The 14,350-nt window shown below is 39.5% G+C and overlaps 1 protein-coding gene across 2 annotated transcripts in view; it reads left to right on the forward strand.

The window, feature by feature from the left end:
• The window catches only part of EPHX4 (epoxide hydrolase 4), a 33,108-nt gene that overhangs the window by 3,676 nt on the left and 15,082 nt on the right, over positions 1–14,350 (forward strand). For both annotated transcript variants that reach the window (XR_012509084.1, XM_074369941.1), the window contains exons 3-6: positions 5,164–5,321; positions 6,985–7,113; positions 10,131–10,234; positions 13,562–13,710. Coding sequence is in view for 1 of the 2 variants with exons in the window: in XM_074369941.1 (XP_074226042.1) it covers positions 5,164–5,321; positions 6,985–7,113; positions 10,131–10,234; positions 13,562–13,710 (540 nt within the window). In the remaining variant the exon portion in view is untranslated. The remainder of the gene's footprint in view (positions 1–5,163; positions 5,322–6,984; positions 7,114–10,130; positions 10,235–13,561; positions 13,711–14,350) is intronic.

The raw sequence follows: 14,350 nt of genomic DNA on the forward strand, positions 1-14,350 counted from the left end.
GTAAAAAGTAATTTCCTGATTCCGGCTGATGACGATGATGATTGTTAATGTTTACTGGCCATTTATTATCATGTGCCTGGCATGCTTCTGAGTGCTTTAAATGTATCGTCTCATTTAAGCCTCATAGCTGCCCTTCTGAAACTGGCAGCACCAGAAAGTACGGAGCACCTCGTTGTTGAACTCTGGAGCTGACCTCTGCTCTAGTAGATCCTGGCTACGTAGGGACGGTAATAATCCAGTAGCATACGTGGATTTTGATCCTTCAAATTTAACACCTTATAGAAAAGTTCAAGAGGGTGTTAAAAGTTAACCAACAATACAAGTATACCTTATTGTAACATTCATTCTAAATAAAGTTCATGATCTGAATTGGGGGGTGATATTTGAATTACTAGAAAGAAAAGATTTAAAGACTAGTCTCACTCTCTGCCTCACACCAACCCCAACGTGTGTCTGTGCGCTTTTTCCTCCTGGAACTTCACTTCTTTACGTGTGGAACAACCTACATGATGATAAAGATAAACCTGCAACCACTTCAACCACCTGGTCACTGTTTTGAGGAGTCCCAGGAAAGAGCAGTGATGCCCATTTAGTGTAGGACAGTAGATGGCTCTCTGCCACATTTTAAGAAATGATGCTTTTGCACATTTTCACAGCATTGTCCCCTTAATTACTCCTCATGGGGGTTCCTTTGCAAAATAGCAACGCCTGGCGACCCTTGTCTGTGTCCTAGAACCCTCAGTGGGCGGGACAGCCTGGGAGTGGCCCAGCACCAGTCGCTGGACATCAGACCCATTTGCTCTGGCAAAGTCATGTCTCGGCTATATCCAGAACGGATCTGGTCGTTGTGAGGAGTGGTTTAGTTTTGAAAAAAACTCCTACTAGAGATATTTTCACTCTCAAGAGCATAAATTAGAAAACATATGCAGATCATTGCAATGAGCCCGTTTCTCTTCAGCAAGTGTGCTGTTTTTCACTCCAGCAGGAGCCTTGCTGTAATGTAAAACAACAATAACAGCAAACCTTGACAGTTCAGCTACTCAAACAGACCGTATTGATTTCACTGAACTTCGCCAGCCATTAGTCTGAGAGCTAACCTGGTTGTTCAGGGAGGGTCCTAGAGCAACTGCACGGAGATTGCTGGTAACCAAATGCCGCACTCTGAGTATGTCGTGCCCTAAACCAAGACCTCTGTGTGGACGCTTACTCTGTCCAAATCACCCCTGTTACCCATTGTACAGTCTAGGCAGGTCCGTTCACGTGCTCCCTGCAGGAAAAGGTCAGCTCAGATCAGGACCTAGGTGACATTGTTTGGATTAAGCCGTTTCACGTCTCTGCCTCGGGCTTTCCCTCTTTTCCCAAAAGCTCCTTGTCCTGTACTTCTCCCTTCTTTAAAAGCCAAGAAAACTTCATGTCTGGCATTTTAAACCAATTTCAATTTATATTATAAACATAAATATTATTCCTCTGTTAATCAAGTTTTGCCTAAATGCATGTGGAATTGTAAGCTTGTTTGTAGGTCGTGTAGGTCAGATTACTTGATGCAGTGAAAACAAAATAAGCATAAATTGGCAATGTGTATGAAAGTGATTTTTAAATAGAAAAGCCACAAATGTGTTGTTTGCATTTAACATCATTGACTAGGGATAGCTGTTGAGAATTGGTGACATTTATTACATACTATTAAGATATGTGCAGAAATCATAAAATTCTGGGTCTTCTTTCTTAAAATCTAAAGGAACGTCGAACAAGATACACATCTAAGAGACTTTAAGCTAAATTAGTCCAAAATAAGGCTGTTTGTCAAAGATGATTTTTCTCCCCCTCTCTCGCCACGTCAACTTGCGTTGCTTTTAAAAATACTTCGAGCTGATGCAGGCAGTTTCTGCGATACACCAGCTGTACGGGACGCAGTCGTCACCGCTCAAGTGCAGAGGCACGTGCGGTCTTCGTACTTACAGCTGAGCACCAAGGCTGGTGACTGGCTTTTTCTCTGTTGTGAAGGGGATGAAAATATTCTACATCTGAAAGAGGCTAGCCTGGCAAACCAGGAGCCCTCCTTGTGTTAAGAGTAACAACTCAGAAAGAGGTTGCTTGCTTTGAAGTGTCCTCTGCTATTACCTAAAGCTACCAGAGGGGGGGAAATAATGTGGACGGAAAGAGCTAGTTTTATTATAATACTTTCAAGATTGACTGACTTTGTAATGTGTTACATTCCCTTTATCAAGAGGCTTGTTTCGGTTTTATTCATGTGAATGACGTGCCCACTAGCCTATCACTGGGGTGGCTTCTTTTTCAGTTTAAAATATAAATCAAATATGCTTTATTTATGAACTCTAGGAAGATTACATTTAAAAAGTATTCTTTTGTAATTTATTAAGATAGCAGTTACAACCCTTAAACATTCTTAGAAATGTTTAGGATAGAGTTTGGCTCCGCTCATTGATAACAGCAATAGTTGGATTTATTCGTCAGGCAATTTAAATTATTCATAAGATAATGAGATATGCAGGTATTGTGTTTGCAGAATCTCTAATCCATTAAATGCAAAATGTTATAGGATTGTACACATTATTTTGAGTCAACTTTCTACCTTGAAATCTCAAATTAATTCCCAAATGAAGACACAGGTACTTAAGATATTAAAACTATGCACATTTTGATAGAAATTGAATATAAATTTCCCAAAAGGAATCTGGGAATTTGTCATTATCTCAAGGTTTGAACTGGGACAGAGATTTATGAACAACTGTCACAATTCAATGCTTTCATTTGTTCATTATTTCACTTAGTCAGCAAATCTTTATTGAGCACCTACCTATGTGGTTTGACATCCTACCAGACATTCAGGGAGCTCATCAGGGTAATGCAGAGCACATGCCCAGTGCCCTGAAGAGCGCACGGACCGGTGGGCGAGTACAGGAAGGGCCCACGCAAGCCACTGTGCCGGAGGGAAGAGGAGCCGCCCAGCGCGAGGAGCTGGGTTGGGGGGGGGAGGATGGTGGGGAGAAGGGCAACGGTGGGCAGGGATGATGTTTCAGACAAAGGAAATCGTATAAACAAAGTCAGAAAAGCAAAAACCAAAACCCGTGTTTACTCACTGCAGGCAGCTTAGTGCCACAGTGGTTCTCAGGCCAGAGAGCCTGGGTTTGAATCCTGGCTCTGCTGTTTGCTAACTTTGTGACCTTCAGCACATCCATGAACCTGTCTGCCGCCTCTGCCTGTTCATTTCAGGGTTTCAATTAATTCTGCAATTTTATTATCAAGCACAGGAGGCACACCTGGCCCAGCAAATGCTTCCAGGACTTGCCTGTAAAGTGGGGATAATAACAACACCTTCTTCATAGGATTGTTTTAAATAAAGATCATCATCACTATATGTGAAGCACTTAGAATTGTGCCTGACGTGTCGTAGGACAGATGCATCACACGACAGCGTAAAGCAGTCAGGCTGGACGACTGGGCAGGTCGGATCCGGAGGTGCTGTCTGCCTGAGTAACGTGCCTGGGCTTCGTTTTGTGAGTACCAGGGAGCCAGGAAAAGATGTCACGCAGGGAAATGACATGAGAGAGTCTGTGTTTTTGCTACATCACTCTGGTTTTATAGAAGACAGAGCCAAGGGGAATGAAATGGACACAATTAGACCAATCGATAGGCATTAATGGAGACCTGAATGAAGGTAATGACATCAGAGATGGACGGGAAAAGTGAGTAAGTAAATATTTAAGAGGTTAAATCTACCGAACTTTATTGATTGGTTATGAGGGGTTATAAAGAGGGAAGAGCTGGGCTTTAGCTACAAAGGCATAAAAAAATCAATTCAAAATTTTAAGTAAGACTATGAGAGAATAATAAAATCATAGATGCTGACAGATGAGTATCCTTAAGGAAACAAACTGCTTTGTTCATTTATTACAACCCAGAGACAGGATTATCAAGATTGTTATGGCCTTGCTAAGAAAGACACTTTTTATTAACATTTTCAAATCCATCTTAATTGGCAATGCTTTTGCAGATTTTTACAGATCATGCATATCCTAGTAAAAGATCAAAGATTCTGCATCCATTCATAATTTCCAGATGCGCGTCTGACACCCGTCCTGATAACCTCTGTTGATGCGAGGCGTTTGGTTTGCTTCGTTGTTCTCACTGCTCTGTGTCACTTCACGTCGCAGCCCCCCTTGCACCACTGGTTTATCATCTCAGGTCACTCTGTTCACTTGCCTGTTGCACTCCAAAAATCTTTTCAAAGGCCTCTCATTTGGCTTGTGTCGGATAATTTTACGCTGGGTTTCCATGAACAGGTGTGTGTGCAAATGCTTTTTTTAATGCATGTTTTGAGTTCCTTAACATAGTGAGTCACTTTGAAAAATCCGTGTCTTTTTTTCCATTTGTTATCCAGAATGATTTTGCTTATTAAAAGCTCATGGATCTCTGTATTTCAATTAATTCTGCAGTTCTTGTTATCAAACACAGGCGCCACACCTGGGCCAGCAGAGGCTTCCAGGGCTTGCCTGTCGCTGTGGCCATTGTGACCGGCCAGCGCCTGTGCTGTTTTGGTCATAAGCGGTTTCACACTTGCTTGTACTCAGGGTTCGGGACCTCCTCCCCCGAGGAACTTTGTTCTGACAAGCAGAGGTTTGTCTTAAGCAGTTGTCTCATCAGATTCTTTCAGTGATAATCTTTTCTTAAATTGTCAGACCTTTTTTAATCCATGAGTAAACTGTTGTTATTACTAACAATTGAGCCCTACCTGCCAGTGGAGTAAGGTGAGCAAAATCTGCCTTTTAGGAAGATATATTTTCATCAGGTTTCTTCAGCGAATCACATAGTACGATGTACAGCAGCATTTATAGGTACCAATTCCTTGAGAGAGGTAAGCATGATTGCGGAAAAACTTAGAAAATTGACTTCTTAGGTACATTTCTTAAACTTTTAGTATTTGATACTTTGTTACACTCCCCCTGGAGCTGATTTAAAAAGTGATATAATTTTAATAAAGAATGTCAGTGCTTCCTTCCCGAACAGTTCTTTTCTCTCCTGCCCCCACACAGTAGTTTCTCAAAAATGAGGACTTTCTTACAGTTTTCCACCTGGAAAATCTGTAGCGTTATTCTTCGTATTAGTTACTGTGGCATTTTTAACGCTCCTTGTTTCCTGCAGGTATTCTTGGCGTCACCAACTAAGAGAATTTAAAAGTGAATATAGAATTGTAGCGCTGGATTTGAGAGGCTATGGAGAAACAGATGCTCCCAGTCATCGAGATAATTATAAATTGGACTGTCTCGTTACAGACATAAAGGATATTTTAGACTCTTTAGGTAGGTTTTAAAAAACAGTATTAATTCTTTTTAGGGGACTAACATTCAATAAACTGTGAATTGATAACCTGAGTTCTTGGAGGGGTGCACTTTCCATCTACCTGAACTGTTACCTGCATCCTGTCGCCTGTATACACATACAGCTCCAAATATTCATAGAGGGAGTTTAAAATAATACACCCAGAATAACTATTCAGTCCACCAGCCAAGAATGACTCTCAAAATTTGTTTTTAAAAATTGGCTTAATGTATACTATTTATTATTTTCAGAACTAATTAGAAATTTGATTCTTGTCCTCAGAAAATTTATTTCTTCAGAACCCACACCTAAATACTCATTTTAAAATGTAAGATGCAGAAATGCTTGCATTATCTTTCCTGTACTGCTCAGCTAGTCCCACAATAATGTTGTGTAACAAACCACACCAAGCTCAGTGGCATCCAGTGTAGGCATTCGTTCTTACGCCCCTGGATCTGCAGCTCAGCTGTAGCGGGACCCCTCTGTGTCTTTGCCTCAGGCTACGGGTCCAGCTGGGACTGGCTTCTCCCTGTGAGTTGGGCTGTAGCCCCGGGAAAGGGGAGCAGCTACCTGGGGGAAGCTCTTCTCCAGGCTGTGGCTGAAGTGGCAAGAGGACGGAGCCCAGCTGCACAAGCATATTTCACATTTCTGGTTGCAGCCCGTTGGTCAAAGCAAGTCTATGGCTGAGCCCCAGGTTGAATCATACACCCATCACGAGACCAAAGCAAATCACACTGCCAAGTCTGCCATGTAAGGGGCAGTGACGGATGCTCCCTTTATGGCGGTGGGGAAAGGGGAGGAGTAAATATTTTTTTTTAGCAATAATCTAATCTACATCTCTTTGACGAAAACCCAGCTGCTACCATCGGAATGTTAATAGACCCAATGTAGTGAGAAACCCATGAAATCAAATTAAAGACTCCTGTCTACAATAATGTAATGGAAGCATGGATCGGGCCAATACTCTTAGAGGAGAAAAACTCAACTTGGTCTGGGAGTGTCAGTGCAGTGCTGTCACTTAGTCTGATTACGGCAAAATAAGCAGAGACAGGTTTCCAACAGCCATATTTCATTCATACTTTGTGGTGATTCAGTCCTACTTGGCCTGATTTTGTCATCGTGCAACCTTCTATCAAATCAATAATGTAATCTTGCTCATGACCTAATTACGTGTAGTTTTTACCATGGTTTTCCACACTCGGGTTTATGTGACCAGAGCTGAGCTGGCTTTTTCAGATTTTTTTTAAAAATATAGACTCCTGGGGGGAGGGTATAGCTCAAGTGGTAGAGCACATGCTTAGCACGCACGGGGTCCTGGGTTCAATCTCCGGCACCACCTCTAAAAATAAATAAATAAATAAACCTAAGTACCTCCCCCTCAACAAAAAGTAAAAAAAATATATGTATATACGTGTGTAGATTCCTGAGAGAAATTCTGAACCTCTAACTCTGTAGAGGAGCCTGGGCACCTAAATTTTGTAAAAGGCGCGCCTAGGTGAACAGACACATTCAGATTTGGAAACACCAAACTCAGAGCTTACACACAGTGCGTAATTAGGGCAGGAGAGCAGAGAGAGCGGTTTCAGAGGCACGCCTGTTTCATGGTTTTTTTCAATGATGCCAGCATGCGTTTCTCGGTTGCAGGGTATAGCAAGTGTGTTCTCGTTGGCCATGACTGGGGCGGCATGATCGCCTGGCTGATTGCCATCTGTTACCCCGAGATGGTGATGAAGCTTGTCGTTATTAACTTCCCTCACCCAAATGTATTTACAGGTGAGTTTAAATTTCCATTAAAACGTCTCTGATGATGTGACAACTCAGTATTGTCACTGACACGTTGGATTAAAAACAGCAAAATTTGATTAACATAATATTTTTAAAATTAAATGACTAAAATATGGTGTTAGTACAGGATAATGTCATATAGCTTGGTTTTAGATATTCCTGAAGAGTCAAAGGAAGTGTAGGTTTACATTTGCTTGCGTAATTTTATTACTTTTTAGAAAACATTTTACCACTAACTTGGGGAGAGTTAAAGAGAAAAATGCAGTGACATTACTTTGACAGTAATGAGTCTTGACAGCCTGGAAATAAATTCTCTTGCCTGACTGCTTTGGCTCTCAGGAATGGCAGCATTCTTTAAAGAACCAGTTGTCAAATTTTTGGTCTCCTTTATCCTCTTAAAAATTATTAAAGACCCCACTGAGCTTTTGTTTATATGAGTTATACCTATAAACATTCACTGTATTGGTAATTAAAAGTGAGAAATTTTCAAATGTTTATGCATTAATTCATTTTTAAAAGAATAAGTCCGATACACGTTAACATAAATAACATTTTATTGAAAACTAACTACATCTTCCAAAACAAAATTTTGGTGAGAAGAGTGTTACAGTTTTGCGTTTTTGCAAACCTCTTTAATTGGTGGCTAATAGAAGACAGCTGTAGTCTCAGCTCCGCTTCTGCATTCAATCTGTTGCAAGTGTTTGAGTTGAAGTATGTGAAGGATCTGGCCTCATGCAGATTTGTAATTGGAAAGGGGAGGAGTGTTTGAATAGCCTTTTCAAATAACTGTGGGTATACGTCTTGAATACTACACCAAACTCAGAAACTGGTGGTTTCTTAAAGGTTAGTAGCAGTGTGGAACCTGATGCCATGTTAATGGACTTTTTGTGCTGTTACATTAAAACCCCTTGGTCTCTCTAGCACTTCGAATGGGTTTTTTACCCATGCATGATCTTGCAGTTGTCACGCATTGGAAGATACTAGTTCAGTGAGTTATGCAGATCTTCCATAAGTTGACACATTTCATTATGGGATATCAAAGAATCACGTTCATTAATATCAACCCACTTTCATCAAAAAAAAAAAAAAAAAAGCCTTTAAGTGTTGCAAAGCTGTCAAGCTCACAGGAGCAGACACAAGTTCCCCAAATTCTAGTTTTCATTTGAAAGCTTGAACTTCTTCTTTGGCAACAAACACTGTTGATTGTTTCCCCTCAAGTGACAGGTTTGCTTTGTTCATTTTCAAGAGACCATCACTAAATACCCACGTCTGACTGGTGATAGTTCGCTAGTCATTCTTTCAAGTAAAGATGGTGTTCCAGAAAAAATGCAGCGAATTCAGCTTATCAAACAATGGCAGAAGGGCTTTTCCTCGAGACAACCATTGTCTCTGGGCGTTCAGCAGCACTGCCTTATGTGCGCTTGCTATTTCATCACGATGTTAAAAGATGTCTACACAGGGGTAGAAATTTAATGAAATTAGTAATTCTGCTGTTTCATCAAAGACATTTGTCAGTGAAACTGGCACTTTATGTGTCTATCTGTTTACAGCGTGTGTGTGGCGGTGAGGATCACTGTGCCTGCTGTATTTAGTGCCACCACCTTGGCTCAGGCTCAGGCAGCAGTGGCTTTATCTCCTACTGCTTTGTGCCATCAGTACAAATGTCAGCAAAATGAGAAAAGCTACTCGTATTGTTTTGAAATAGTTTCACCATCTGGCTACTTTAAAAGTGTCTTAGGGATCCCCAGGGGTCCACATGGACTATGCTTTGAGAACCTCTGCTATAAAGGGGACTAAACAAAAACCTGTAAACAATGGCTAGGCACAGTTATATTGGGTTTTGACAAAAATTAGAATTTTGCTCTCTTTAAGTATCCTTGTCAAATTTTCTACGACCCGCAGCAACCCTCTAGGGAATGAAAAATTCAGAAAAACATATTTCTATTTCTTCCTCAAAATTAAAGTAAGTAAGGGAGAAAGGGAACGTGACTGTGTAAATATTGTACAAGAGCTGAACTTTAGATACATATCCAGTTGTCCTATCTTGGTCGAGATAATAGGATGGATGCTTAGGATTCAGATGTCAAACTGACGGTCATCACAGTTCTCTCAGTTGCATCAGGCAGTGGAAGTTGTGCGTCATGCTTGTCCAGTTGATCAGGAGCCTAGTAAGTGTTACTTTGGTGGCGCTGCTGTTACGGACAAACTGTAATTGGTCATTTCAGTAAGAAGATACTTGGATTCTGAAACTGTCAATAATAGGTTCAACCCTGCTCAGGTCAATACGAGGTATTCAAGTAATATGACTGTACTCTCCTCTTAATTGCACTGATAGCTCTTAAGGAGGGCCAAATAAATCCTACTCAGTGATGACTTTGCAAAAAGTATAGCATAACAGTGCTCCACTTACCTAAGAATTATAATTCTAAAAAGTCCAACCATTACAAAATTCAAAATAAGAAAAAATTTACCTCTAAAGCAAGGAAAATAAAAGCATAGTGCACAATACACAAGTGTGCACATTTAATATGTATGATTCCATTACTCCCTAGTTTAAAATTTCTAGATACATAAATGAATTTATAGGGAATACTTTAGTTTCTGTTAAGGCCAAATGAATAAGATATTCAAATCAGCGTGTAAGGAAAATCTTTTAAACAATGGAAAATTACTTCCCCACATACCCTGAGGAAAAGTGTGACGTCCTGATAATGACCTTGGAGGAAAGGCAGTGCTGTTTGGGTTTCCTGTTCCTTTCTGAATTAACACTTCATAAAGTGGAACTTTCTTTCTATTTGAAGTGTTATAAATATTTAAAATGCAGAAATATCCAAAATAAAATATGAGAACATAGTAATTGCTCTGAAGAGAAAAATACAGAAGCCTTGTTTGTGGATTCTTTTATGGGATTATCTCGAAGGTGAAACTGCCTTAAAAGGAAATAGTTTCAATAACAAGTAATGCATACCCCTTGGACAAGGTCTAATACAGTGTTTTAATTTCAGAATATATCTTACGACACCCTGTCCAGCTGTTCAAATCCAGTTATTATTACTTCTTCCAAATACCATGGTTCCCAGAATTTATGTTCTCCATAAATGATTTCAAGGTAAGTCAAACATGGGGATGCATGTTAACCAGACTTACTGTGATGATCATTTTGAATGTATACAAATACTGAAGCATTATGTTGTATCCTTGTAACTAATACAATGCTATATGTCAAATGTAACAACTGAAAAAGAAAGACTGATGCCCAAGAGGATGGCAAAACTAGGAAGCTAAAAATCACAAAGATAGACTGAAGCACTGAAAACAAACAAACCCCCACAAAGCTAGTCCTGCTCGTGTTGTTCTGATCTGGTTTAAATAAGCATTTACTGTGCATCAGTTACATGCCGTGCGTTAGGCATTTCCTCGTATGCAAAAAAAAGGGGGAAGCAAGTCAAACAATTAATATATTATTTTTTAATGAAAAACATGTAAAATTAAAATCCATCCTTAAGGGAAAAAAAACAGACAGATGCTGAAATTTCATAACTGCTTCTCAGGCTTCCTCTGCAGGCTCCCTTCCTTTTACACTGTTTGTGTGCTTGAGTGCTCAGCTGTTAATTCAATTTTTCCTAAGAGCCTCTGCCCCTGCAGGCATGCTTCTTTCTAGAGAACATCTCAAGGGGAGATAAGAGGACAGGATGCCTGGTAAGAGAGTTTGACAGCAGCGAAAGCGGAGGCCCTTGGGAGTAAACAAAACCCCGCAACGCAGCTCAGCCTGGCGATACTGGGGCGCCACGTGCACCGGCCCCGGGAGTCACGTGTGGTGTCTGTTTCTCCCAAGTTACTCGTGTGCTTCTTGTTTGTCCAACATGGTGTTAGGTATTTAGGGAGATTGAAAAAAGGGATCATATTATTTTACTTGGAAATACTTCTGCATGTACCTTGGACAGATGAGGACTTTAAAAAACAAACATAACTCCAGTGTTATTATCAAACCTAACAGAACAAATAATAACATCTTAGTATCATTTAATGCCCATTCAGATTTCCTTAACTGTCTCACCTGTCTTTGTACACTTCATGTGTTTGAATCAGGAGTCAGACAAGGTCTCCACGTTGTGTTTGGTTGTTATGACTCTTAAAGTCTGTAACAGTCCTTCTTTCTTTTTTTTTTTTTTAACACCTTTTTTTTTAGGAAGAAATTTGGTCATTTGTCCTGAGGAATGGTCTACATTTTGGGTTGACTGACTGCTTCATCGTGATGTTATTCAATTAGTTCTGCTAACCCTCGTCTCTCCTACTAATTCTTAGGTGCTACTGATCTAGCAGCTTAATTAGACTGAGTTTTATTTTGATTTTATTCTAGGTGGCGCTGTGCATTTCTTAATGCATCACGTCAGGGAAGCACAGAATGTCTAGCTGTTCCAGTTTTAGTAACGCTAACATTAACTAGCCAGCTCACAAGTTGTCAGCCTACCGAAATTTCCTAACAACCTTTCACCAAAGAATTTCAGCATACTTTGACCATCACTGCCTAGGTTCATTGTTTCATTAGAAAATATTCATTTTCTAGTCCTCCTATTCTTTCTGCTTTTATTAATTGGAATTCTTCTATAAGGAAGAATTTTCCACATCTACTATTTGGTTATTCTGAAATACAGTTCCCACAAGAATGGCAGGATAAATGCTTCATTTTTATTATATTGTTTTATTACCCTTTATAAACAACTTCCAGAGTAAGGAGTTCAGGCTTTAGAAACCTCCAGTGATGAGCAATGAGGAGGCTCATTCTTTTCATATCGTTACAAGCGCATGAGCTTTAAAGAGGTACTTGGTACGTCTCAACCTATTGCAGTCATTTCTCTCTTTGATGCCCAAGTCGTCCCATATGGGGTGCGTGTGCACTGCTTCAGGTTGGCCCCTGTGTCCTCGTGACACAGCCCTTTAGTCCGTGATGGCTTGCTTCCTTAGTGTCCTAGGTTCATCTTTTATTTCCTGCTCCTGATCTGGAGTCAGGCATTTATGGAAGGAACGCTGCCTCCCGTTGGTAGGAAATGGTGTTTAGCGACCACAGTCTGGGTGTCAGGGTGATCATTCTTACTTAGTTTTCGTTGCTTCTAAGTCTTTCCATTGGACAGAATTTGGACATACATATTTTTTAGACAGAAAAAAGTTATGAGTTCTTATTCACATCTCCAAAACAAATGTAAGGCTATTATAGGGTTTTTACTTAACTTCTATAATTTTATATAAAACATTTATATAGTTCCAAGTCAAAATTCTAAGAGAGGTCTATATTCAGAGAGGTCTCACTTGTGTGTTTCCTGTTTCTCTGTCTCCATCCTATTTCTTCCCTTTCCTCATAGAAGACCATTTTGGTCGGTTTTTGTTTCATCTTTTTATTGTTTCTTCTTAAAAATAAAAGCAAATATGTATACATTTGTCTTCTCCTTCTCACACAAAATGAAACACACTATAAACATGACTTTCCACCTTTTTTTTTCACTTAACAGTATTCCCTGGAGATGACTCCATTCTCGGAACAGATTGTCTCCATCTTTTCTTGGAGTACTAAGAGCACATAATGCACCATCACGTGGCTATACTACAATTTATTCAATCAACCCTCCAATTGTGGACATTTGTTTCCATTCTTTTTCTATTACAAATAATACTGCAGTGAGTCACATCCTGCACATGTCGTTTCACATTTCTGCAAGTGTGTTTTGGGGCTGAGGGATCTAAATTTAAACAAGGCTCCTAATAATTCTGATGCAGGTGGTGTAGGTACGTCCTTTGAGAAATGCTGTCATAAAGCAGTGTTTTTCAAGTCGTAGGTGGGGAACCATTAGTGAGTCATGAAATAAGTTTTGCAATTCAATAAAGAGGCTTGCAGTTTAAATTTTTTAAAATAAAGTAGAACAGAATTGAACTGAAAATATCAGTACATGCTGTAGTAAGTGTCAGGGCTATTTCTTTAACCTTTTGTTTCAGAATTATATTTGTAGAGATATGAACTAGATCATGATGTAAAATGTATTTGTTACTCTAGGCTGTGGTCAAAAGAAGTTCAAATAACTTTGCAGGGGGCCTTGATTGTTATCAGTAAACAGACAAATTGTTGTCAGCTGGAACATTAGGGAAGACCTTAAGGTAGGCGTAGAACTTGAGCTCAGCCTTCTAGAATGTGAATTGACACCAAGAAAACACGGTGGTTTTCATAAAGGTGAAGTGTGCATAGGGGACTAGAAGGAAGGACTGTCCAAAGCCAGGAAAGCAGAAATGTATAAAATGTGCTTGTAAACAGTGAATTCTCCAACCTGGCTAAAGCAGCAATTGGGAGCTGTCACTGCACATTGACCCTCATTCTCTTTCAAAAGCCAAAGATTGAGTTACTGTTAGGTAACTGAAAAGGTTTAATTATTCTCTTCTCACTTATTAGGCTTTGAAACATCTGTTCACTAGTCACAGTACTGGCATTGGAAAAAAAGGATGTCGATTAACAACAGAAGATCTTGAAGCGTATATTTATGTCTTTTCTCAGCCTGGAGCATTAAGCGGTCCAATTAACCATTACCGAAATATCTTCAGGTCGGTATAATTTCTTCTTTTTAGTTAAACAAAATATCCACTCCATACAGAGCCAGTACTTGATTTTTTTTCCTTTTTCAGTTTTATTAGGTGGAATTATTACAGTTCGACTGCACATACACATTATTTTGCATGTAAATACATATATACAATATACTGCACATTATTTGTTTATATATATGTACCGATCATTGTTTCTAAGAACAGATTAGAGCTTTAGCTTTTTTAACTTACATAGTTATCAGAGGAATAAAGCCAACCACAAAGTAAGTATCAACAGAATGCGGTACTCCAATCATAAAAGACAGTCAGATGTGCTCACACGTATTCAAGAAATCAATCATCTTAGTTATAAATAATAAGTAGTTCATTTGTGTCCTTATTATTGCTGTTATTATTTTTTTAGACTCCTCATATAAGTGATGTCATATGGCATTTTTCTTTCTCTTTTCGGCCCACTTCACTTAGAATGATGATCTTCAGATCCATCCATGTTGCTGCAAAGGGCATTATTTTATTATTTTTTATGGCTGAGTAGTATTCCATTGTATATGTACCACATCTTCTTTATCTAGTCATCTGTTGGTGGACATTTGGGTTGTTTCCATGTTTTGGCTGTTGTAAGTAGTGCCGGTATGGA

This window comes from Camelus bactrianus, chromosome 9 (genome assembly GCF_048773025.1).
Source record: "Camelus bactrianus isolate YW-2024 breed Bactrian camel chromosome 9, ASM4877302v1, whole genome shotgun sequence".
Classification (NCBI taxonomy): Eukaryota; Metazoa; Chordata; class Mammalia; order Artiodactyla; family Camelidae; genus Camelus; species Camelus bactrianus.